This window comes from Capricornis sumatraensis, chromosome 4 (assembly GCF_032405125.1).
Source record: "Capricornis sumatraensis isolate serow.1 chromosome 4, serow.2, whole genome shotgun sequence".
Taxonomy (NCBI): domain Eukaryota; kingdom Metazoa; phylum Chordata; class Mammalia; order Artiodactyla; family Bovidae; genus Capricornis; species Capricornis sumatraensis.
The window spans coordinates 73,067,391-73,094,970 of NC_091072.1; the positions used below are offsets into that span (position 1 = coordinate 73,067,391).

General features: G+C 44.9%; 1 protein-coding gene across 1 annotated transcript in view; it reads right to left on the minus strand.

The window, feature by feature from the left end:
• Nucleotides 1-1,364: 1,364 nt before the first annotated feature.
• Nucleotides 1,365-27,580, minus strand: part of SLC4A8 (solute carrier family 4 member 8) — an 82,291-nt gene continuing 56,075 nt past the window's right edge. Inside the window, exons 18-25 of the mRNA XM_068971422.1 lie at nt 25,671-25,832; nt 24,520-24,771; nt 21,768-21,836; nt 20,356-20,529; nt 17,936-18,073; nt 16,361-16,452; nt 14,398-14,493; nt 1,365-1,542 (exon numbers count right to left, since the gene is read on the minus strand). Coding sequence (XP_068827523.1) covers nt 1,365-1,542; nt 14,398-14,493; nt 16,361-16,452; nt 17,936-18,073; nt 20,356-20,529; nt 21,768-21,836; nt 24,520-24,771; nt 25,671-25,832 — 1,161 coding nt within the window. The remainder of the gene's footprint in view (nt 1,543-14,397; nt 14,494-16,360; nt 16,453-17,935; nt 18,074-20,355; nt 20,530-21,767; nt 21,837-24,519; nt 24,772-25,670; nt 25,833-27,580) is intronic.

Consider the following 27,580-nt stretch of genomic DNA (forward strand, 5'->3'; position numbering starts at 1 on the left):
AACAATGAACAGTGCTATGGTTTTGAGCATAGATGTGCTTTGGCCTCAGGAAGATCTGGGTTGGAATCGTAGCTCTGCCATCTACTGGCTGTACACCTCTTAACCTCAGTTCCCACATCCATAAAAAAGAAGTAGCAATGCATACCTCAAAGGATTGTTGTGAGAGTTAAATGAACTATGTATTTCAAAGTACTCGGCTCAGCGTTTGACACATTCTGAGCCCTTAAAGCATGGAAACTTTTTATATTAGAGATGCTGCATGAGCAATGCCTACCCATACTGCCTTCTAGGAGCAACTGCTACTCATGAGCTCTGCTGCCCACGTGACTTTAACCTTGGACAGGGCTGATTGGACCGGGGTAGGGTGTTAATAGGGGTTAACTTATTCAGTCTCCCTCTTCGTGGAACCTTCCAGGCAACTGCCATCCCATCTTGTAATGGATGCTCTTCCTTTGGCCACTGGAGGAACCAAGGCAACTTAGCTTTGGGTAGCCACTGGGAGAGGGGAGAGTGCCTCCATGCTGGGAGAAAAGGCTCTTCATCTCTGGATCAGGAGGAGCTCGGTGATGCTGCCTCAGGGCCCCAGTGAGCAATGCCATCAATGCATGAGGGTGTTGGCCCAGTGCAGAGTGGATTGGCACTAAGTGTGTCTGCAGGGGTGACAACGGAGGTGGCAATGGCAGTAGAGTCTCATTCAGCATTGGACGTGGAGGTTGTCATTGAGGTCACCACATTTGTGAACAGACATGAGTTAGCTCTGAGGGGTATTGAGAGGACCTGGAGGTCCTATAATAGCAGCTGACAGGCAGGAGGCAAGCGAGAAAACACTCTTATGTTTTTTTACGGAACTCTAATGTTTTAACCTAGACCCACATGCTCTGGGACCTGCATAACCAAAGGCCCCGCCCCAGGGTGGTGGGGATTCGAAGTGCAGAGGCCCTCACCCTCCTGCTCGGCCTCAGAAGCAGACGACTGCATCCCACAGCCTGTCTTCCCTGTACCATTTGCTCCCTCCACTCGACTCAGACATCTGGTCCCCACCCACTCCTTCATCACCACCCTCCCATCTCTCACCTCCTCCCGGGCCATGCAGTCTGTCTGCAGTGCCCCATCTCTGCCAAGGAGTCAAGGGCCCGCCCGTCCATCCTCACACCTTCAGGTTCCCAGCAGCGTCCACCCTGTACCTCTGTGAGCTGGGCACACCCTGGCTCCTGAGGCAGTTGATTCTGTTCCTGGTCAACTTTGGCTCCAAGTTCTAACCTTGAACCTAAACCTGTCTCCTTAGAAGAGAAGCTGGTCTGGGGTGTGTCCTCTGGAGCTCTGTCAAGCGAGGAGGGGCTTTATTCTACGCGATGGACTTTTGCTCAGGTGTGTGACATCAGAGTGATGTCCACTCTGCTCGGATCCCCCACATCCAGCTGCTCTTTGCCTTCGTCTCCCTCATCTGCCTTTCTCTCCACCGGTGCTTCCCCTTCCTTCCCCAGAGCCTCACCACCTCGTGCTGGTCCACCCACCTCCTTTCTCCTCTTCCGAGTCTTCTTCCTCAGGGCCACAAGATGAATTTTTCCAAAACATCAACAAGCATACATTTCCCCTGTGACAGTGGCCTGGAACCTACAGGAAAGTCCTCCTCAATCTGGCATTCAAGGTCTCCTTTCCTCTGTCTCCAAGTCTGGACAATTGCTTTCTGACACAAAACCCCTTGTTGTTGTTTAGTTGCTAGTTGTGTGATCTTTTGTGATCCCGCGGACTGTAAACCTCCAGGTTCCTCTGTCCATGGGATTTCCCATGCAAGAATACTCGAGTGGGCTGCCATCTCCTCTCCAGGGGATCTTCCCATCACAGGGACTGAACCCTCATCTCCTGCATTGGCAGGAGGATTCTTTACCACTGAGCCACCAGGGAAGCCAGCTGCAAGCAAACCAGTCAAATTCACTGTCATCAGAACATTCCATTAGCACTCTTGCCTCTGGGGCCTGATCTATATACTATCTTTTCTCATCTCCTTCTTTCTCTCCTGTATCATCTTTGGAGGCCTCCCTGACTGAGGCTCTGACAGGATCCCCTCCACACCCCAGAGAAACCCACAGTCCTCACCACTATGTGTCTCATATGTGATCTTATTTTTGATATGAGTCCCACTGAAGGTCCTCTGAGAAGTCTTATTCCCCCACCCCCTTCCTAGGTAGGCACTAAACACCTGAGTTTTGAGGGCAAAGATGAGATCAGCCCTGCTGCCGAGACTCCCTGAGTCCTCTTCCACCCTCTTCACACGTTCCTCCTTCTCAGTTTTTCCAGCAGGCTCTGAAGAGGACACAAGAGTCTCTGTGGGGTCTGACCGCTGTCAGGTGGGATGAAGCCACAGCTCCCCCGAGCCAGTTAGGCAGGAGCATGCAGTGGATTATGATGTAACAATCTGGTCGCCAACCATGGTTTACCAGGTCCCCCCAGTCTTGGGTCTGTACTTGAGTTCTTCACATCTTAACAATGCATCCGAAAACTCCTCAAGAAAACATTTCCAGGACTGCTCAGAAGTGACCACTTTCCTTAGCTTTCAGTATGTTTCTTTTTGTTTTCTAATTGTTTAAAAAACCTGCCATATTGTAGGCACTCTTTCTGGACCACTGAATTTGTGTTTGTTTTCTCAACTTTGCCTGCTGTTTACAAGTCATATAACTCATACATTCTCTAGTTATACATTTCTATAATGACTTTTCAGTCTGCCCTTTTCCGTTTCTGTATACATCCAAATATGACCCCATAGTTAGGAAACTTATGAAGCCACTAGAGAGTGGGGAAGCTGAGGGCACAGATTCCAAACACACAAACATAAGCTCACTCAAGTCTCTGCTGTATCAGCTGTGTACTTAAACAGTAACCTTTGTGAGCTTCAGTTTTCATCTGGAGGAGCATCAAGTATCCATTCCGCGACTCGTGAGGGTCAGATAATGTACACCTGATGTGCTTAGCCAGGTATGTTACAAACACATACCAGATGTTGGCTACTGTTGCCAGAGATTCCCCAGTGAGGGCTTCAGCCCTGCAAGGTAGGTTATGAGGGGCCCAAGGAAGGCCTTTGATGGTGATGATAGTGAAGATAGAACTGTTAAAAGAGGCCACGGAGGCCCTTCTGACTCAAAATTAGAGCTAGAATCACACAGCCCAAAATTGGTAGAAAACTTACCACTCTTTAGAGCAGTCAAGGCATGAGCATCTTTTCTTTACCCACTGTGTTTCTTAAGGAAATCAGGTGATAATTCATTTAGTAATTTCTGAGAGTGGGGAGGGGCTTTGGGGACTATGGTAAGAATAGAGAAATGACCATTATCGTTTTGGGGATTGGGAATTCTCCATTCACCCTTCCTCTACCCTTGGGACCTAGGGACTACACCCCCAAAGATCAATGGCTGAACAAGGAACTGACGGTCTTATGCTGAGCTAGCACCCCACAACCCCAAATGGAAGCTGAGCTGGAGAGCATGACCAAGGCCCAGAAGCCCCAGCAAGGGGCTGATTCAGTACCTATAAACCACATAGACAAAGATTACAATGAACATGACCCCCTCCCCTTGACCCTAGGGTGTCCACTCTACCACACAGCTGCAAGGCCGAGAACCAGGAGGGCAGGAGAGGGGCAGGCCTGCTCCTGGCGGAGGCACCAAGGGAAAGCAGAGATGGCTTAATTAGTCTCTCCCATACACCTATAAAGAAGGTGGTATTATCACTCCCATTTTGCAGGGAAGACACTGAGGCACGGATGAAGCAAGCTGCCCCAGGTCACACAGGTATGAGGCAGAGCTGGAACTTGAAGCCTGGCGGGTTTGTTCCTGGTTTCCTTCTCATTTACTTGCCAGTTGCTCACAGCCTCAATCATACCCACTTAGTCTCCTGACAGGGAAGCTTGGTGATTCCTTCCACTTGTGAGCACTGACATCAACCAAACAGGTGAGATCATGGTGGGTGAGCTCTGCTAGGGACCTTTGGGGCAATGGTTGAAGGAGAGAGCAATGTAATTCTTGCACATTTTTCTTACAAGCTTGTACCTGTGAGTCCCAGCAATTAAACACAGTCAGTCAGTTAGTTCAGTCACTCAGTCGTGTCCGACTCTTTGTGATCCCATGAACTGCAGCACGCCAGGCCTCCCTGTCCATCTCCAACTCCCGGAGTCCACCCAAAACCATGTCCATCGAGTCGATGATGCCATCCAACCATCTCATCCTCTGTTTTCCCCTACTCCTCCTGTCCTCAATCTTTCCCAGCATCAGGGTCTTTTCAAAGGAGTCAGCTCTTTGCATCACGTGGCCAAAGTATTGGAGTTTCACCTTCAACATAAGTCCTTCCAATGAACACCCAGGACTGATCTCCTTCAGAATGGACTGGTTGGATCTCCTTGCAGTCCAAAGGACTCTCAAGTCTTCTCCAACACCACAATTCAAAAGCATCAATTCTTCGGCGCTCAGCTTTCTTCACAGTCCAACTCTCACATCCATACATGACTACTGGAAAAATCATAGCCTTGACTAGACGGACCTTTGTTGGCAAAGTAATGTCTCTGCTCTTTAATATGCTGTCTAGGTTGGTCATAACTTTCCTTCCAAGGAGCAAGCGTCTTTTAATTTCATGGCTGCAAGCACCATCTGCAGTGATTTTGGAGCCCCCAAAACTAAAGTCAGCCACTGTTTCCACTGTTTCCCCATCTATCTGCCATGAAGTGATGGGACCAGATGCCATGATCTTCGTTTTCTGAATGTTGAGCTTTAAGCCAAGTTTTTCACTCTCCTCTTTCACTTTCATCAAGAGGCTCTTTAGTTCTTCTTCACTTTCTGCCATAAGGGGGGGTGTCTGCATATCTGAAGTTATTGATATTTCTCCCGGCAATCTTGATTCCAGCTTGTGCTTCTTCCAGCCCAGTGTTTCTCATGATGTACTCTGCATATAAGTTAAATAAGCAGGGTGACAATATACAGCCTGGACATACTCCTTTTCCTGTTTGGAATCAGTCTGTTGTTCCATGTCCATTTCTAACTGTTGCTTCCTGATCTGCATACAGGTTTCTCAGGAGGCAGGTCAGGTGATCTGGTATGCCCATCTCTCTCAGAATTTTCCACAGTTTATTGTGATCCACACAGTCAAAGTCTTTGGCATAGTCAATAAAGCAGAAATAGATGTTTTTCTGGAACTCTCTTACTTTTTTTGATGATCCAGCGGATGGTGGCTATTTGATTTCTGGTTCCTCTGCCTTTTCTAAAACCAGCTTGAACATCTGGAACTTCAAGGTTCATGTATTGCTGACGCCTGGCTTGGAGAATTTTAAGCATTACTTTACTAGTGTATGAGATGAGTGCAATTGTGCAGTAATTTGAGCATTCTTTGGCATTCCCTTTCTTTGGGATTGGGATGAAAACTGACCTTTTCCAGACCTTTTCCAGGCCACTGCTGAGTTTTCCATATTTGCTGGCATATTGAGTGCAGCACTTTCACAGAGTTATCTTTCAGGATTTGAAATAGCTTCACTGGAATTCCATCACCGCCACTAGCTTTGTTTGTAGTGATGCTCCCTAAGTCCCACTTGATTTCACATTTCAGGTTGTCTGGCTCTAGGTGAGTGATCACACCATTGTGGTTATCTGGGTGGTGAAGATCTTTTTTATACTGTTCTTCCGTGTATTCTTGCCACCTCTTCTTAATATCTTCTGCTTCTCTTAGGTTCCTACCATTTCTTTCCTTTATCGAGCCCATCTTTGCATGAAATGTTCCCTTGGTATCTCTAATTTTCTTGAAGAGATCTCTAGTCTTTCCCATTCTATTGTTTTCCTGTATTTCTTTGCATTGATTGCTGAGGAAGGCTTTCTTATCTCTCCTTGCTGTTCTCTGGAACTCTACATTCAAATGGGTATATCTTTCCTTTTCCGAGCCACAGTCAGCTCCTGGTCTTGTTTTTGCTGACTGTATACCGCTTCTCCATCTTTGGCTGTAAAGAATATAATCAATCTGATTTCAGTGTCGACCATCTGGTGATGTTCATGTGTAGAGTCTTCTCACACAACCAAGAGGTAAAAGGGGTGAACTTGTAACCTGGTCTGTAACCCTTGGATCAGCCTTGGACATCACTAAGATAACTGGCCATGTCAATTGCTCTATCTCCTTCTAAGGGAAACTAACAAGTCATAGCCTCTGCTGAAGGAACATCCCTCAACTGCCGTTATCTGGTACCGCTTGACCTTCATTCTTCCCCAGTTGGCCCTGAGAGGTCCCAAACCCAAAGGCCCCTGACTCATAGGCTGGTCAGGGACCTACAACATGGCTAAGAAATAATGAGTTGGGCCCAATCACATTCTCAACCTTGGGAATCTGACTCTAGAAATACAGAGACAGTGAATGCTGTGAGCCATGGGGATTGAAGCTGAAAGAATCTGGAGGTGGTTAAGGCTGTGACAGGTTGGGCAGAGAGACAATGACATTGCAGAAAAGCTGTAAGGTAGGAAAACATACAGTGGAGGGTGAGAATAAGCTGGTTGGAAGTGAAGCAGGCACAGACGAGCTGAGTCAGGCCAAGACGAAGGTGAAGCGTGAAAGCAGTTGACGTTTGATCTTCCTGCACATAAGTATCATCTGGAGAGAATCTAACAAACACCAGCGTCTGTGCTTATTCCCAGGGAGTCTGTGTAATCAGTGTGGAGTGGGGGCCAGGCATTAGTAGATTAAAAATGTCCTCAGGAAGAGGCAGGTGGAGCACCTCTAACCTGCCGGGAGGCTCCCCAGCCTCTGGAGTCTCCTGTTTTCGCAGCCCGGCTCCTGCTCTGCTGGAGGCCCCGTAGTTCAGGTTCCCCTGGGTCCTTTGGCAGATTCTTTTGGATATTCGGTCACTTACAGCTCCTGACTTATTCCTTGCTAACAGAAGTTTGTACAAGTAACAGAGCAGCAATATGGTCAAGGAAGATGGGCCCAACCCTGGAGAATGAAGACAATTTGTCCAAGCCAAACAAGATAATCCCATCCCCTTCTCCCATCTTAGAGATGAGTATATGACTCAATTCTGACCAATGACATGTTGGGGACAGGGGGCTTCTGGGAGAGGTTTTCTCCTTTAAAAGAGAGAGAGAGAGAAGCTGGAGAAAGCCCCCTCACCCTCTGTTGTACTGAAGAGTTGTGCTGCCTGATGTGACGACCAGAGCTTCTGGAGCTATCCTGTGACTAGGAGGGGGAAAACCCAGAGAACTGCAGAAAATCTGACCAGAGCCCTGATGCGACTGCTGCCATTAACCAACCCAGGAGCCACCTTCCTCCAGGTTTCTTGTTACTTACTCTGTGTTTATTGTGTGCCAGGTACCATCTTGAGCACTTTTCATGTGTAACTTGATGGGTGAAAACTGGCTTCAGTTCCTGCACAGGAACCTTCCCATACACCCCCTGTGACTTAACCCTGGCTTGTCCTGTGTCCCACACCCATTTGTCTTGGTTCTCCTTCCTGGCAGAGCCACAGAGGGCTGGTTTCAGGAGGCTTCCAGCTGATGCCCTTCTAGTCACATTCCACAAGGCTGGCTGACTGGCTCTCCCCTTGCCCTTCCCTTCTACCTCCCTCACTCACCTCTTTACTCTTACTCCAATCCTTCCTTCTTCCGCTTTCCTCCATCCCTCCAATGACTGGATTTGAGAGGAACAGAAATGGAGCCTCACGCCCCCTAAAACCAAAACTATCTCGAATGACTGTAGATCTTTAAAATCTGGATTTCTAGACAGTGGCAAGTCCTTAAATATTAGTAACTGGTCTCATCAGCCTAGCTGTAGCTCCAAGGTGGGCTTTCTTTTCATGCTATCCTGTCCCCTGACCCAAAAATAAGTCTAAGTGGTCCCCGAAGAAAGGGCAGTCTAGCCTCTTCCATGGCTCCAGCCAGGGATCCTCAGGATCTGCACGCAGGAAAGTGTATAGGCCCCTCTTCAGGCCCACCCCCACATCTTCATAACTCTTCTTCCCAAGTCTGGAAGGTGGTTACCTTGGCTCAGATCCCGCGTTTCGAGCTCAAAAAACACCATAGGTATTAACAGTTACACAGACTTTATTTTTCACCCATTGAGCATAGGAAGGTCTGGGCAGGCAGAGGTGTCACCATCACCCCCTCGGTTCACAGACACAGACCGTGAGACTAGGCGGTGAGGGACAGGGGTCCTGTTGCTACCGCAGATCGCTAGGGGATTATCACAATGACACGTGTTCTTGGTTCTATTTACACCATGGAGTGTGGAGAGGGTACATTTCTTACACTAAAAATATATACTTTGGAATCTCTAAAACAAAAATATCTCTATCTCTACAGGAGACCTACTAGAAAGAAGAACATAGAAAACGAGGGAAATGTACCAGCACCTCAAGCCATCCCCTTCCGTGGGAAGGTCGCTGTGCTCTCCACCTGACACCATGTGCTTGGGAGGGCAGCTGTATCTAAGCAGTCGGACAGACAGACACAGATAAACAAGAGGGAGGCTTATCATCTTGGAGGAGTGAATATGGAGGAGAGGTGTGGGGAGAAGGATTTTGGCCTCTTTTGCAAAAGGAGTAATTGCACATCCAGTTTATTGCACGTGTGGAAAACCTGCAAGTTGAAATCGACTGCAAACCTGCTAAAAGAACCCGAGCTCTGCTGTTCCTGCTGGGTTTGGGAAAGGGCCGTGGGTGGGCTCTCTCTCCCGCTCAGAAATATTAGTGCCATCAGCTAGAAGAAAAATTCTATATTCTCCAATGCTGAAAGTGAGTTAGGTTTCAGCAAATGCTATTCCTTTTCTTTTCAGAAGGATCAGAAACCATTCCATTCCCTTTGAGCACAGAATCTCCTAAAAGAATTATGCCTGTAGTTGAATTGCTCCACTTTCTGATGTTTCCTATTGAAAAGATTCATGTGACACTCCTTCCCTCTTTCGACAGAGTTACTTCACACCTCTTTGGTTGTGAAAGTCAGCCTCCTTCCAATAAAGAAACTAAAGAAATGTGAATTGAGTCAACTACCCCATTCTCTATAATTAATAGAAGACCCCAGGGGCACCAAGAATGATAAAGAGTAGGTTTGGTAGAAAAATCTCTTCTATTTGGTTTTGGAATGTCTTTCTCTATTTACACTGAAATATGGATGAGCCTGAGGGCTTGAGAATTCATAGTCCCTCATCCTAAATAAGGCAAATAACCATCAAGTTCCTTTTTGAAGCAGCCCCAGAACTATCCAACCTCCCCCCCTTTCTTCCCAGCCCCTACTGGCGGGGGCTGTTAGGACCTCAGACCGAAAACTCCTTCCCTCCAAGAAGAACTTGAAAGACTGAGGAAAAGGCAGAAAGGAGGGTAAGAGAGCTTGAAAAAGCTAGGTCAGCAAAAAGGGGCGGAACTGAGATGATGTCTCACTTGGCCAGTTAGGACCGGCAGGAACAAATTCTACCTTAGAAGGTCTGGCAGCTACGACCAAGAGACAGTCAAGAAGGCTGAGAATATCTGATGCATGTCGACTGTCCTGCCAGGATGTGGCTTGGGAACCTGAGAAGTCTAAGGAAAATGCAGTAACGAACTAGCAAAGAGTGCTTAAAAGTCCTCAGAGGAGGTGCTAACTCTCCTGCAAAGGCAGACATTTAGAGAAGCTAACAAAGTAGTAGAAAGAACATACTGGAGAATACGTCTAATGATAGTTAGAATGAAAGCCATGGGCTCTTGGCTCAAGCCTTCTCCTATGCATCAGGAAAACCTGGACATGTTGAACATGGACGTTGAAATCATCAGAGAAGTTGCAGGGAGAATTACTGATTCCTTAATTAGAAGGAAAGTCTAGAATACAGAATAGGTAGAAAATAAAGTCAAACAGGGAAATGTCCTTTTTGGATGACCAAAAACCAGATTCCCCAAAGCAGAGACCTCTTAAAGGTCACAGATGTCAACCTAAGATGTTAACCAAACCTAAGACTTAGCTTACCAGATTTTGATCAAATATCTATGACTAATTTAAAAGCCAGTCCTATCCCAGACAAATAGAAAGAGCAACTATTTATAATCTGTTTTGGAAATGAATGGTTCTCTAGCTCTCTACCCCAAAGGCAAATTTAATATATGAACAAGGAGAGGGGACAGGAGCTGAGTGCAGTAAAGACCAGCTCTCCTGATAGTCCCATCATCAGAAGTTTGAAATCATAAACAGCTACAAAGAATTAGCCTGCATTTTATGTAAGCAACATTTTGGGCAATTTCACAACACATTTCTGCTGACCTTCACCTTCTCCCTAGACCAACCCTTCCTTAAGTCATAAATTAGGAAGTAACCCACCCACTTAGTAATGCCACTAGCTGCCACTTTTTCTGCTTAGAACAAAGATTCCACTCACCATCACTTTCTTAATCCCTGGCCTCCATCCCTTCCTACTCTACAATACCAGCCTATCAGGACACTGACTGTCAACACTCAAACTACTCCTGAAATTTCCCCTCGTCAGAGAAGAGGTGGATTATTTCTCTGGCCCAAGCAAGCCTGGGCATGGGAATTACCTAACTACCTGCCTTGCTTTCTACCCCTAAATCAGTGTTTCCTTAATATTGAGCTTAAACACCTTTTTCTAAGACTAAGCTACTGCATTTGCCCTCAGGCAATTCTATCAGGCTAGAGAGGGAAGTCCTAGATGGGGGAAGGACCATATTCTCTTGATGTCCCCACAACTTAGATGCACGAGGCTGTGCAGTAGCAGCAATGAAATCTCCTGGATGTACTCTTATTTATCGGTAAGCACACATGCACACACATACACACACATATACACACGAGGCCTCTGTTTCACTATCACTCTCAGTTTCCTATCCTAAACACTGTCCCAACTTGACTCTGCCACCCATAGTCACCAGCCACAGACCTGAGCTGGGAAGCAGCCAGGACTGGGGCTGAGTGCCGGGTGGGATTTGGGAAAGATGAGAGAGGAAGAGTATGGAGTGGTTCCTGCCACTGAGATGCAGCACAAATGGAGCTAGCTGCTGTTTGAGGAAAACTTCACTGCCCCAAAAGACTGGCACAGCCTCCCAAAGTAGGGAGCCCACACGACAGGGCGTCATGAGACATCAGTGTGTGCAGAAACAGATGTTTGGAGCGACACTGTCACCCAGTTCTCCTGCATGGTGGAGACTTCCCTGCTAAATTCCCTGTAGCCACGCTGAGGCCAAGGGAACAGGAAGCAGTCACCACCTTCCCTATACAGAGGTGGCAGGAAAAGATGGGAGGGGCAAGATGGGGGAAGAGAGGAGGGATGTTCTCAGGGAACAGAGAAGAAAGGAGGCAAGTTCAAGGAAGCAGCCAGAGAGGGACAGGGAAAGGCAGCAAGAAAGCTTTTCCCAGTGATGGGTTGCCTTATGATTTTTCTAAACCAGGTAGGTAAACAGGTACAATGATTACATTTATCCTAAAATGATAAAATGTGAAGCTTTGGCTCTCAAAGATTTTAATGCCCATAGAGTTCAAAGAAGCATGCCTGATCCTGTCTGCACCATAGGAAAGGAAGCTGAGGCTGTCCCTGAAACAGCCTTGTGAATAGAAATTAGACAAGCAGGAACAATACCCATAATTCAAAGGGATATCACTTTAATATTTGAAAGCAGGGTGATGTTCAGCCAGTCGGCACTGGTATGGCCATACATACTGCTTGTTTATAGCAGGCATCCTTTCTGAGTGGTTGGTATCTATCCTGTACCAGTTGTCAAATATTTTGAAAATCATCTGTGTATTAAAAATAATTGTGGCTCTAAGAGATAGGGAGATAGGAAAATGCAGGATTCCTTCAATATCAAAGTCCCTAGAGTAAGACTAGAAGAGCATCAACATATTTTTGGAGTCGAAGGAATGTAAACTTCAATAAGATTATGTAGCAACTCTTCACCTATGAAAGAGAGCACACTGAGGGGCCGTCCCTCTGTACAAATATTCTCCAGGATGGAAACTGATCAGATCCCCTGGGCACCAACATGCTTGTTAGTCACATTCTGTGCACAAAGGAAGGGAAAGTCTATACACAATGGAGCCCAAACCCTCACTGCAACAGAGAAGAGGAGACAAAAAGTAGAAATATAGTCTTAAACTGAATACCAGAATTAATTTCACCACTTACAGTTCATTTCCTCGTTGTGGCTTTTTACATCTGAAAGTCAAAACGCGTCAACAAAAGAAAATCCAGGATGATCAAAGTGGTTTGGTCCATTGAGTTGATGATGGTTTGCGACTAAGGCAGCTAAGGAGACATTATGTAAGCACTTGGATCTCTCCAGGAATGGAATCAAAATATGTCCTCAAGAGACAGCAGCAAGACATGGATGTTTCCTCAACATGCCCAATAAAAAAACCCTTATCTCTTTTTATACTTACAAACAACTATGATCAAACTTTCGCCAGATATCCAGAAAGCAGACAGTATGACAAATCTTCAGGCTGGGAAGTCCTTCCTGATGTCTAAACTAATTCCTTCTGTAGCCACTAAAGCTCATTCTCTTACTCTATCTATGAAACCAAGCGAAGCTGCTCATCCTCACTCATCATTTTCCCCTGAGCCTTTTCCCATCTGAGATAAGCAAGTCCACTGTGTGTGTCCCTCTCGGCCCTTCCATCATTCAAGGTTCTCGCTGAGTTATGCAGGCTGCTGCTAGGGAGCGAGGAAGACGCACCAGGTCAGAGGCCTCTTCTGGCTGTTGTGGTTGGCACTGCCAATGCTCAGGGTGCTGACCCTCCTAGGAGCAGACCTTCTGGCAGCCTCTGGGTCTGACCAGCATCCCCCAGAGGAGGCAACCAAACCAAGGCCCAGGGCTGCCCAGGAGCCTGTAGTCACTATGCAACCGGAGAGGCTTCCCTTTGCTCTCTGCTCTCCTCCCGCTCCCCCACCCTGTCCTTGAGCAAGAGGGACCTCCCTGAGGAAAATCCTCAGTGGCAGAATGGATATAGATGGCTCAGCAGGCCAGCCACCTGAAGAGGAAATGTTTGGCAAGTGGGAAGCTGGGTCTTCAATGGTGGCAGTTCTGAAGAGAAAGAGAAGGAAGAAGAGAAGTACCAGCAGGAGGTGGTCTTCGGTTTCCATGCTCAGGCCCGGCGATGCCCTCTGACGCACACCACCAATAACTGAATCTCGCATGGCTTGGCCAGGACCAAGGACAGGGCCAGGCTGGGGCTCGCTTCATCTCTGAGACCCCCGCCATCTTCTCTGTAACCAGAGCTTCCCTGTGGCACCTCACGGCCCACAGCCTCCAGCCCAGCAAAGACATTTAGTTGAAGAGACTGAACAAAAGTGTTACAATTAGACAAAAAGGGAACACATGATTCATTCCTGCTTTTAACACAATACTTTGAAGATGTCACCACAATTTGGATCTGGCTATATTTTAAGTTCATTTACAAGTAGACTAGTTCTCAACTAAAAATAATCATATGCGTTATACTTTCAACAGCTGCCTGGATTTTCCTCTGAAGGAAACAAGATTCTATATTTTACTCACATTCAGCACAGATTTATTTTAACCCATTCGATGAAGAAATAACCCACCACTACCACCCACTAGTGGCTGTGACTTTCCAGAGCAGCCTTATGAATGAGACAGTTATTTACCCCCATTTCATGGCTGAATAAACCAACTGCCAGAAACAGTGGTCTGCCAGGTTACACATGACATTAATAGCTAGGCCAAGTCTCCTAACCTAGCCTACTGATTTTTTTTTTTTTAAGCTAGAAAAACTGCCTTTAGTAAGACCTAAGATTTCACCTTCAATTATCTGATGACTTGGTGTTTGGACCAAATTATTTACGTAATTTGAGTACACAGCCTACCTCAATGTAGGCAAAAATGCCTCAAGTCTTTCCCCTTTCTTCATGAACCAGATTAAGATTGACCTATGCTACTGACAAACGATATTCAGAATTTGGTTTTCAAAATAAGAAAACAGTTACAATTCAATATTTCAAAATCTTTATGAGACAATAATTCTCATTATGGAACAAGTTAAATAGGTTACTTTGTATCAATATTATCAACACTATCCAATATTGTAAGGATTTTCCAGTTTGTATGGCTACAATCACCAGAGAGATGCTCTACCGATTTTGAAATGGGAAATAGAAAGAGGATAAAGGGAATGAAACAATAAAGCAAATTTACATTCCAAAATAATTCTATCCTAACTTTGGGCTTGTGTAAATGGGCAGCTCAAAACAATATATCTGCTCAAATAGCTGGAAAACATTTTTGCTTCTCTTAGGCTTATAACAATTCTGTGAGGTTAGCGGCAGTCCTAGATGTGCTATTTAACAGATAAATTCAATTTTACACCTAAAATACAGTTTACTTTCAACACAATTTCTATTTTTAAAAGCCAGAAATAAATAAAAATCAGCAATTATAGTTCTCTTTACCTCTTTTCCTTTGTGTTTCCAGAATTTATACTGAGAGCTTTCCAGACCGTGGTTTTAGGCATTTCATCAGATATATTAATCTCGGAGGGGTCACATCTGAAATCAATGCTCAGGACAGTCAGTGTCAGCCATACAAATCAGTCATATACCTCGGTCTGTGACGCCCACCACCCACCGGAAGGGAAAAGATGAAGTCTGAGGGGGCTCGCCTCACAGCTCTCACAGCACGAGGAACCAGATGGTGGGAATTCGAAAGGCAAGGTGGCCCGTGAGTCAGAGCTGAGGGCTGGGCTGGGGTGCTGGCCAGTGGCCAGCCCTGCCTGCACAGTTCTGCTCGCCTCTGACAGGCCCCTCTGGCAATGCTGGTGGCAGCATCAGGGGCTACAACTGACTGAGCGCTCACTGCGTGCCAGGCATGGGGCTAAGCACTCTTTGTTCCTTTTCTCATTTACATGGCCAGATCTTTTCCATTTGTAGTTTACACAGGTCTGTTACAATGTGGTATCTTAATGATTATAGCATCAGAGATGATTAACATCCTCACTCTGAATGTGCAGAAACCAAAGCTTGTAGGGTTAAGAGACCATCCAAGGTCAAACGTGCATAAGTGGAAACTCAAGACCTTGAATCCTGTCCTTGGTCTCCTAGAAACCCCCATCCCCCCAATACTCTGAAGCTTTCCTCATGCCAGACTGTTTCCTTCTAAAAGGCCAAGAGAGGAGGCAACACCTGCTAGGAAAGGAACATGGCTCCCACTATACCACAGAGAATACAAAGTCTCTGGCTCCTTGAATGGCAGGCAACTCCCAGAAAGTTTATTAAGGACCAAAGATTCCATTTCTTTGTGGTCAGTGTCTTTTTTAAGTTGAATACTCATAGTAACAGAGTAGAACGGTGGTTACCAGAGGCTGAGGGGTGGGGGACAAGGGGAGATATTGATCAAAGGGTACAAACTTCCCATTAAAAGATGAGTAAGTTCTGAAGACTTAATATAGAGCATGGTGACTACAGTTAGTAATAAGAATGTATTGTATACTTGAAATTTGCTAAGAAAGTAGATCTCAGATGTTCTCTCCACCCACAAAAAAGAAACGGTACATATAGGAAGTGATGACTATACTGTCAATTTGATTAAAGTAATTCTTTTACTATATATTTACGTATTACATATAATGTTGCATACCTTAAATATATATTACTTTCAGTTGTCATAAATAAATGAATAAAAGGCCAAAGAAAAGCTTTTCCTCTTCTCTCCCTCAGTATAAACCACAATCAATTCAATAAGTCGGCAGTAAATTATCCAGCATCTAGATGGCCCAGATCCCCTCTCTCTCCCTTTTCTGTTCCCTCTCTACCTCTGGGCTTCTTTCAGCTGTGTATTCCTCTCTCAAAGTGGAAACAAAATGCCAGGAATGAAAGCACAAATGGACCAATTTAGCATCCTGTGATTTGTGGTGAGCAGGCCACAGATAGGTTGAACAGACCAAAAGGCTAAGATCACCGGCAGAAGTAAGGAACTGGAGGAATCCCAGTTCAGTTTCCCCTTGGCTTCTAGGACTGCAGCTGCCGTGAGCCAAGCTGGAAGGGGATGTCCCTGCCCATCGCCTCAAGACTTGCCTAAGCACGGGAACTTCACGCCCTCTAGGAGGACAAGCATAGCCTGTACCCTATTCACCTTTGGAAGGTGGCAGAGATAGGCAGAAAGAGTCCTGGTTTGAGGAGAGCATGAACTCTGGAAGCAGGGTCCTCCCATGACTCCCATAACTGGCACAGTGCCTGACGCATGGCAGGCCCTCAGGAAACCATGAAAGGAAGTGTGTTTTCATAGGTTGCAACTGAGAGGCTGAATGTCTAGCTTTTTATACCAGCAGCTGCATTCATGCCCCAACCCCCGCCACAAAGCCAGAATGTTTACAGAACCACCGAAAGAAGTCAACTCCTCTGTGTTTGGGAGCTTTACCTGAAACTGTTGTTCTTTCCAGGACTACTTAGTAACTTCCTGCTCTCTAAGGGGAACTTGTCTCCCCCAATTTCCAACATTTTCTCAGCTTCCTGCAAGAAAAGGAGACACTATTTTATCTTGGATCAAGTGAAACCAGTAGTCTACACCAGCCCATTTTTCAATCCCTATAATTTCTACCTAATTTTCTCTCACATTTATTATAAGAGAGTGTAGCTATGTTCTTTCATAGTTTTGACTCACCATAAAATGAGTGACAATCCAATATCTGTACCTACTGAACAGTACTTAAAAAAAAAAAAGAACCTGAATATATGAGTAAACCTTTAGATACAACTACCGATTTACTGGAAAGAGGAGCCCGACAGGTTACAGTTGATGGCATTGCAAATGATTTAGCGACTGAAAAACAATACTGTTAACTACAGTCACAAGGCTGGATACTATAACCCCATAACTTACTCATCTCATTGACCTATCACAGCCCTACCCCTTAGCGTTCTGTGATGCCACCAGACTCCAGTCTGGAGATTTTTATCTCAGATCACTCCTAATTTCCATACTGGCAAGCCCTACAGAAATATTGGTGATGTGGAGGACACTGCTCACTCTAGTCTTCCTTTCCTCTGCAACCAATGTGAAATCCCCCACAAAAATATACCCTATGTGTTAGTTAGCCTGTGGACTTTTGGACTATCCTACTTTAGGCTTGTTGTTGTTGTTTTGTCACTAAGTTGTGTCTGATTCTTTTGCGACCCCATAGCCTGTAGCCCACCAGGCTCCTCTGTCCATGGGATTTCTCATGCAAGAATATTGGAGTGGGTTACCACTTCCTTCTCCAGAGGATCTTCCTGACCCAGGGATTGAATTTTTGGCTTATCCTTATATAGGATCATTGCACTGTATACCTTAAACTTACAACATATTATGGGTCAATTACATCTCGAAAAAATTACACAAGATTTTCAAAATTCAAGATTTTGGGGAAAAATTCCTCTAAAATGAATTTCAAAGTGCCTACTTCAGGCACTAACTGGATGTGGAAACTCTTTCAGGCTCATCCTTGGACTGGTATCTTCATTTTGCTGCACACCCATTCTTTGCACATATTATAAGCCACTGACAGAAGGTCCATTGTGTGGATGGCAGAAGCCAAGTGCTCAGGAAAGTGAGAAAGGACAGAAAGTCCTATACAAGTCATCTCTATGAACCACAACACATCTGCAATTAAGTATGTAACAAACACTCTCAGAAAATAATAGATTTTGAATAATTATCAAATTAGACCTTTGGGAAAACATAAACTATTCAATCTGATAATAAAAGCAGATTCACATCCATATTCTAAGTGTAAACCTGGTAAGTAGGCTGTAGACAAACAGAGGAAAAAACAACTGGTTATCAAATTTGAAGATGAAGGACAGACATCAGCTGAGAATATCTTCAGAGTAATCTTCCCCGATCCTAAATATAACCCTTGGGATTCCAGACATGCTGCTGACTTTCATGTGGCCCTTCCTATGTTCTGTAATTTGAGGCTGCCCCAAAGCGTGCAGCTGGTGCAAGAACTATGACCTCTTCCTCCTTGGCCTTCTTCTTGGCATCATCCAGCTTCTTCTTTTTGCTCTCAGGCATAAGATCATCCAACCAGCTCAGCTCCCGCTTAGAGAAACAGAGATCCATGACTTTCCTGACAAAGACCAAGGCCAAAACCTGAAGAAATATAAAGAAAATGAATTAAAGGCGCGTGTTCCCTTCTGGAGTAAAAAACCACGTCTTATGTTCACAGCAGACTAAGACATGTCAGGCAGAATCAAACTCGACAATCATCATAGTTGCCTATTATTGAGGCTCTCTGTACCAGATACTACGTGTTTTATGCACAATATTTTATTTAACTATCATCATAACAACTCTAAACTTATTAATTCCCTACTTGAACTAATTTAATTTCTTCACTGAAAAGAGAAACTCTTATCGTCAGATTGCCCTAAGAGCTGTCTTCTCCTGCCTCGAGGCCAGTAGGAAGGGCTAGAGGGCAGGACAGGGGTGGCAAGCCTCTCTAGGAAATGGTTTTGGTGGGGCCAGTTATACCCAACCTGAGCAGGGCCACCACAGGGTCAGGGCACCCTGAAGGGCCATGTGGATTTCCTCTGGCCCTCTGGCTGTACATTTCCTCGCAAAGCCTTGCTTTATGTCCGCTGCATGGATCTCGAGTGGTTTCTGCCTCTGGCCTCTGACGAGGTTTGACACTCATTTTATAAATGAGGAAACTGAGGCCCAGGGAGAGAAGGTAACTTGCCTAAAATATGACAGCTAATTAACTCAATAGAAATGACCAGAGTTCTCAAATACTTCTCCACTTTCTCCCCATAAGGGCCATTTCAGCCAAAGGAGAACCAATAACAACCCAGAATGCCCTGTGTGGACTGACTGCTATTCACCAGCTAAATCCAGTGACTGGATCAGAAACGGGGTAAATCTGGCTAACTGCATTCATTTCCCCTTAATTTCAACAACTATTTTCACAATAAATCCAAAATTGAAAGTATCCCTTCCAGGATTTGCTGGGAATTTGCTATTTCTTTAACCAAACACTCAAGCCCTGAACACAGCACCCCAATGCAGAACCCTACATGTATTCTGACAAAACTGAGAATCCCATCAGGAAGATATATATCTAGGAGATTAGGGGAAAAGAACCCCAAAGTTTCCTCATCCTTGAATATTCTTCCAGTAAGACAGACTTCAAAAGTATGTAAATGAATACTCGATATTACCCTCATTGCCTTTTCCCTCCAGAGGCGCATCCTTTGGATAACTTTCAAACAGCCCACTGAATGCTCAGCATTCTCATGACATAGAGTAAGCCAGAGAGAGGAAGGCATCAAGGGGACAAGATGAAACAGTGAGGTGGTCGGGTGGCAGGTATTCCATCATCACCCTGGTTTTAGGAAACAGATTGTCACCTGTTGCACCACACAGTTCAGCTTTCCTGGTCTCCTTTCCAAAGCCCTTGCTTCAGTTTGAAAGGAGGCAGGGGTGTCCCAGTCACTTATCAGTACTAGACACCTCTTCCTCTCTCCCAGTGACTTGAAACAGTGCATTTTCATCACTATAGACACTTCTGATTGCAATGAATTCTAAACTGGAACGATACTGCTTTCAGATAATATGCAAATTATCACAAACATGAAGAGTCCTCTCTCCATATCAGATTCATGAAAGACAGAGAAATATTAATAAATAGAAATACAGAGAGGCAGAAAGGCAGATGGATAGTCTTGAAAGAAAACATGGCAAACTACTACACACATGCATCCACACCCCAAGGTCCCCCACATGCTTGGTCTGTGAAGACCAGCCAAACAAGCAGGAACTCACCATCAATGAAGGACTAATATCCAGAATACAGAAGGCACTCCTGAAACTCAACAACACAAAAACAAACCACCTTATCTCAAAATGGGCAGAGGACTTGAACAGACACTTCTCCAAAGAAGATACACCAATGGCCAATAAACACGTGAAAAGATGCTCAACATAACGTATCACTGCAGACATTAAAACCAAATCAAAACCACAACGAGATACGAACTCACACCCATTAGGATGGATGTTCTCCAAAACACCCACCCTGACGCAACATGGACCAACCTTGAAGACATGCTAAGTGAAGCAAGCCAGTCACAAAAGGACAAATACTGTGATTCCACTCACATGAGGTCCTGAGAGGAGTCAAATTCATAGAGACAGAAATTAGAATGGTGGTTGCCAGGGACTGAGGGGAGTTATTGGTTCACAGGTACAGAATTTCAAGTTTTGCAAGATGAAGGAGGTTCTGGAGAAAGAGTGGTGGTGATGGCTGAACAACAAGGTGAATGTACTTAATGCCACTGAATTGTACAGTTACCATAGTGAAGATGCTAAGCCTTACATTAAGTCTATTTTATCACTATTTTTAAAAATAAAGAACAATACCTTTTAACACTCACCATCATGGGAAAGACAATGGCAGCTGGAGACGCCTTGATGGCCCAGAGCAGCACGAGGCAGGTCAGCTGGATGAGGGTGAAAAGGTGCACCTTGCGCAGCGGCACGTGCCGGAGGTAGATGAAGTCCGGCTGGTGCTTCGCGGGCATCCCAAAGAGCTTCAGGCGATCAAAGAACTGGAAAAGGGGGATCAGCACTTATCTTCCAGTGGTTTTCCTGGGGCTTGTTGGGCCCATTCATGTCTGGTATACCATAGGCTCTGAAAGGTAGCTAATACCATTTCTACCTGACAGAAGTAGAAACTGAGTCTCAAAGAGAACAGGTCATTTGGCCAAGGTTGGTAAGGGACTGCATCACATTTAAACCTCTCTCTTCTCATTTTCAGTTCAACTTTCTTCTATCCATACTGTAGCTCCTGAGAGAGCTCTTTCTTGGGGAGTACTGAGAACAAAATAGGCCAATGGCGTTCTTCTGCTTAAAAGCCCAAACCTATTTGTTCTTGGAGGAGTTTGGAGCTTTTCACGAACTATTTAAAGTAAAAAGATAAAATGAAACCTCACAACATTCTGGATATAGAAAATATCCTTATATTATAAAAAGGAAAACAGAGACTCTGAGAGATTAAATAACCTGCCCAAAGAACTCAGTGTTTAAGTGATTACTGGACATTCCAAAAGGACAAAGAGGAACCAGCCACCAATAGAAGAAGTAGCTAAATTATCATTTTATCTATGATAAAATCAGCTAACACAAGTTAGCTCCTGATTTTCTCAATTCAAAGGACTCAGAGGAATGAGTTGATAGAAGGGGAAAGACAATGTGTGACAAGAAGTAATACCTGCTTACCTGGGGCGGTTCCCTTGACTTCCCAATCTCTTCACCAATGTACCCCTAGTTACACCTCCCCCCACACACATTTTAGCCTGGCACCAAAACTAGTGGCATCCATGGCAACTCACTCCAGTATTCTTGTCTGGAAAATCCCATGGACAGAGGAGCCTGGAAGGCTACAGTCCACAGGGTCGCAAAGAGCAGGGCACGACTGAAGCAACTTGACGTGCACATATGGATGTGTAGAAGCCCGTCTGGCTTCTGACCAACCTTCCAGATCTAAGTTTACTAGCATCTGACAAAATACCTAGTGTTTAACACATGTCTGATAACTGCCGAATAAAACTGACGAAGGACTGGAACCAGGGCGCTGAGTCAGGCCACCCTGGAAGTCTCTGTGCCCTCATGCCAACACGACTGTATTTTGTCCAGTGTCCAAGGGAATGTCTAAAAGAGCTTAAGCAGCAAGACTAGGAAATAGTTCCTCAAGAACTGGCTTCTGGTTCCCTAGGGAAGCTGCTCTCCCTGGTCAGGAAGGTGAGCTCACAGAGGGAAGACGCTGCCTGGCTGAACCCCATAGTACCTGAATTCCTTGCAGGGAAGACACTCCCATGTAGAGGAAGACTCCATACAGGACCGGCATCGGGATAAACTGAAGATGAAAGGGCAGAGACCAGAAATTCAATGTGGTATCATAGCACACTCAAGATTATATAAACTGCCAAACCTCCAAGAAGGGAAGCAAACTCACAAAATCACTGCAGAAATGCTGCATTCGTTTCTGCTGTTTTTACATGATTAAGAAGCAGAAGCGAAAACAGAAGCTGACAATGATACAAATCATTTTGTTCTGAAATGAAATGATTACATGTAAGTGTAATCTGGTCCTGGTTAAATCATAGGCCTCACATCTTCTCCCCATCTGGTTCTTCCTCCTCCAGGGAAATGGGCAGGCATGCACACACAGACACATGCACACACACACACTCACCCATCTCTTTTACAGAACTGAAATCTTTTAAATCTTTTGTAATCACATAATCATCTCCTCAGGGATTTGGTGTATTTTAATATAGGCTAAAAGCATTTGCTTTTTATTAATCAGAGACTTGAGGGCAGGGGTAGGGAGGTATCTTGTCAGATAAAGAATAATTTAGGGAGAAATGGCAACATGATTCTATTACACTTGAATACACACGCACACTTCCCACATTATACCAATCTAGGTAATTTTCAGAGCAGCTTTGTGAGGTAATGAGGCCCATGGAATCAAGGCAAGGAAAATGTCACTGCAAAGACTACACTCAACTTGCTTTTATGCTGGGGCTAAAGAACATTTCTAAACATAATTCTCCTTTGAACTAGAAAATTCCCATTGGATTTTACATTGTTCTGGCTCTAGAGTGAGTAGACATATCAGTTTGGTGCTAATCTTGTTAGAAGAACTACTGAATGATTTCCTAAGAGAATCCTCCTGAGACTGTTCTAGGAGCGCCAGGCAATGCCCACCACAATGACTCATGGTTACGTTCCAAAGAGCAGACACCTTTGGGCTCCTCCAGATGGCACCCAGATCAGAGGTGGGGGCGTGGGGCATGAGGAGAAGGGGCAAGATCAAGTGGAAGGTAAGGGGGCAGGAGGAGGGTTCAGAATCCTGTCCCACCTCTGCCAATTTGCACCCTTAAGCAGCATCTGCATTGCAGGCTGAAGTGGTTGACGAGTCACTAAAAAGTGGGAGAAGGAGGCAAGGGAGATAAGTAAGTGCTCCACAATGGCTGGGGCTTGAACTTTCTTTTTTATCCTGTTTTTCCCACAGGCAGGCCTTTCACCCACAAAAACATTTTTTCCTCATGTTCAAAGTAGCTTCTATCTTTCCAAAAATCCTATTTTCACCCCATGTCTCATACCAGTACTGCCCATTTCGCTCTTCTACTTCAACAGAAAAAACTTCTTGATAGAGTTGTCTGCCCACACTCTCTTTACTTCCTCATCACCTATACACGCTTCAGGTCCCCATCCCTAGGCTTCTACTGTATTGTTCCAATGAATCTACTCTTGGCAAGTCTCATTAGGCTTCCACGTTACTAAACCCAATGATCTTGGCTTGGTCCTCATTTTTCCAGACAGTTTCCAATCAATCATTGCCCTCGCTTGAATTCCCTGACATCATACGCTCCCGGTTCTCCCCCTCCCGCTCTGGCAGCCCCTCTGAGTCTCGGTTGCTGTCTCCTCCTCTACCCACCTTCTAAATACTGGACCTCCATGGACTCTGCTCTTCTCTCCACTCCTCCTTTTTTATAGCTACCCTTCCCCTGAGTGAGCTCATCTATGCCCCTGGCTTTCACTACCACCTATGTGTTGCTGACTCCCAACATTTATATTTTTAGTTTAGTAACCCCCCCTAGCCTCTCCACTCAGATGCCTACCAGACATCTCACTCAAATCTGATCACAGCCCATCCCTTACAAAATCACTTCCTCCTTCATACAGTCTTCTCCGCCTTAAATGCCATCACTATGCACCCAGATGGTCAAGCCAAAAACCTAGCAGTCATTTTTATGCTTCTATTCTCCCATTCCATATCCAATCAACCAGCAAGACCTGACCTCCTCCAGGACAGACAGAAGTTATGCCTTTTATGCATTCCTTACTACCAGCTTCCTTATCCAACCACCATCCTCTCTCATCTGTAATAGACTCACCAGTCTCTCTACCTCTATTTTTCCGCAAACTTAAATACTTATTCTCTAGATATAAGCCAGAGAGACCTTTTTAAAAAAGACTAAATGGATAATGTCCCTCTACTGTTAAAACCCTTTGAAGGTCACCTTTACCAGCGTTAACAAGCCCTACATGCTTTGCCCTTGCCCTCTTCAATCTCATCTCGCAGTGCTTCTGCTTTACATCCCTGAGCCACACAGCCCTGGTAGCTCCTAGAACATGTACCATTACTCCCCACTTCAGGACTTGTCTAGACTGCTTTTCTCCTTTCCCCCATGTCCTCTCCCACCACTCATGGCAGGGCTGGCTCCATCTCATCTTAAACACCATTTCCTTAGAGAGGCCTCCTCTGACCACACTAACAAAACACATCCCTTTAATTCTCTATAAAACCATACAACACTGTATATTTCCTTTGATCACATATTACATTCTGTAACTACCCTGTTTATTTTCTTAACTAACTTCCTTAACTACATCTTATCTGTCTTGCTCCCCTCAGAATAAACTCCTCAGGGCAGGTATTTGTATGTGTTTCTATTTATCATACCACTGCATTCCCAGCACACATCAGGCACTTAATATTTACCTAGTGAGCGAATGAATGGTTGTACCTTTAATACAGCTGTCATGAAGACTGAGCAGCCCATCAGCACAAAGATCATAAGGCCTGTCACTCTCTGTTCTCGGATGCCCAAGAATTTGGGCTGTTCTCCAGGGGCAGAGCACTCAGATTCCAGTTTGAGGCTATTCACGTGTGTGATGGATAGGACAGTTGCAGCCACAAACCAGGGCAGGCCCATGATGGAGCAGACACCCAGCATGATGGCCACCATCAGCAGGTCCAGGTGGTAGCCACATCCTTTCTGTGGGGAAACAGAGTCTCCATCACCATCAGTGGGCTGGCTGTAGTGGGACATAGGACAGTGAGCTAAGAGTCTCAGGCCCAAAGCAGGAAGGATAAGGAAGGGGTCCAGGGATTCCAGAAGAGTCTTGCAGCCCCTCCTGGTTTGGAGGGAACAGAGAAGAAAGAGAAACCTTAGCGTGTCCTACACATGCCAATATCCAGTTTTTATCCAAGTGTCCCCAGATCTCACCCTGAGTATCACATATTCAAAGATTCATCCTTTCTCGGCAGAGTAGCCAAAGACACATCTTGACCATTCTAGAGGCTCGACCCTACAGGAGTTGGCGATAAAAAGGTTCCTATAAACATTCCCCATTACTTGCCAAATATGGATGTTGCCTACACTAGGGAATGAAGGAATAGAGACAAGTCATGAAGCCTCTCACTAATCAATGTATTGGCACCAACCCTACCTCCTAGGATTCTTGGGCGCAAAGTTCAGGATGGAAACCTCATTAATGGACACCAATGGGAGAACAGTTGTCTCCAGGAAACAGTGGTCCAAGCCCTAACCTGAACCTCAGGAAGATAATCCTGGACCAGAGGATGTGACCATATAGGGACCACCAAGAACTCTGCCCACCAACCTCCCCTATAGGTCTGAGAGGAGAGTAATAGATTCCAAGCTTCCTTCACATTGTACAAACATGCTCTACTCTAGTTTCATCTCCAAACCAATCTCTGTCATTAATGAAGGAGTCAGAAACCCCTGGAAACTCTCTATGAGCTCCTTCCATAACTGCTTTCACCCAGGTTCTACAGTTCCTGGTCTAAATGGGTTTTCCCTAAAATTTTTTAAAGATGTAATAGGTTGCCATTATTATTATGCCATTATTCTAGGTCAGAAATTTTTCTTACCTTGAGTTTGTGTTCCTTCCTGTTAATGATGACGGCTGTGATCTGCTGGTCCATGAATATTAAGATAGTGCAGAGCAGTGCTGGGATAACTGCGGCAATCACAGTCCACCAGGGATTGGGGCCAATGGGACTAATAATCCACCCTCGGTCATCCCTTGTTGGCTAAAGGGAAAAAGCAAGGTTTTATTTTTGTATTTTAAGTTAACTGTAGTCATTAGGGCAAAACAGATCAAACTGAATCACAACAACCACATTTCTTTTTATTCTTGAATGAAAATTCTCAAAAAAAAAAAAAGGCATGAAATAGAGCAATTCCTTAGAAAATCTATGACCTTGTTTCAAATCCCCTTTGAAAGAGTCAGTCCTCAATTGTCAATTTCTTATGGAATATTCACTAATCCTTCACTTCCTTCCCTGGCTCTCCAAACTCCTGTGTACAGAAAAAGTGACTTTATCTCTGCATCGACCCAGATAAAAGATATTAACTAATAACAAAATCTGTTGTTTAAAGAATAATTTATAACTTTGAAAGACAATATAAGTAACTTTGATTATCCTCCTCACTACTCTCCCCACCAGAAGCCATATCATGTATGTTTACAGCACAAATTAAGGCAACAGAGTCAGTTACGTGGAATCTCAGGGGCCTGGTCCAAGACCCGCCTCCCATCAGCAATGAAACAAGGTCCAGGCCCTAGGGACCTGAGAGAGGAGCCCAAAACACTGAATCTGGGGACTTGCATGATCTGGGATCCTCTTCAGTGACCCTGTAAGACCACTGTTCATAAATCTTACAAACTAACTGTTGCTGCTACTGCTAAGTCACTTCAGTCGTGTCCGACTCTGTGCGACCCCATAGACGGCAGCCCACCAGGCTCCCCCGTCCCTGGGATTCTCCAGGCAAGAACACTGGAGTGGGTTGCCATTTCCTTCTCCAATGCATGAAAGTGAAAATTGAAAGGGAAGTCGCTCAGTCGTGTCCAACTCTTCTAACTAAACTCTTCTAAATCTAAAAAAAAAATAAATGCCAGGGTACTCTGGGGAAGAAAAGTTCACTTTGATTGGCAAGTAGGGATGGAAGATAAAAGGCCAGGGATACAAACTGGCCCCAAACTAATGAACAAAGCAAATACTTTAATCCAAAGTATTTGGTTCCACATTGGTTATCATTCTAGGATTCAAAGACTCTTCAATAATGTCACCAAGTTCCAAATTATTAATAGGTTAGGTTCTGAAAGTTTATAGAATCTGTGTTTCCTTAGTAATAATGTTCTAAATGATTGTTAAATTGCTAGGTCAACACAAAAACTTATTAATCCCTAACTGACATTAACCCATCAATAATAGTACTAGCCTTCAGACTGGGTCTTGGTCACTGGGGGTCATGTGGTGTAATAGGGAAGAGAAGAAAGAAGAAAATGTTCTCTCTGCTTCCTGAAAGGGAGGCGTGCCAATGAGCAGCACTGCCTTTGACATTCCCCCATCTTCTCTGACGTCTCTCCCATCTTCCAGAGGCCTTCTTCCCACATGTCCCAGAAATGCAGTGCCTTCTGACTATCTGAAGCCTACCCATCAGGAAACCTTTCCAAGAACGGCTTAATGCTCCGAGATTACTTATTTTTACACAAAATCCATTCCTCCTGCGTTGTCAGCCTCAGCCAGCTATTAGAGAAAAAGCTGATTGCACTCATTCACACAGGGTGAGTATGATATATATTCTAGGAGGCATATACTTTTAAAGAGGATTTTTTTAATCCATCAATTTCTAACTGGGTGGAATTTCAGTTGAATTTAACAAAACGAAATAAATTTTTTTCAAGCAATACAGAAAAAGATATTTTTAACCAGGCCTGCTTCAGGGAGAGAGAAAGGGAAGACGAAGGCTGACTATGCCAGGTGTTTACAAGTTA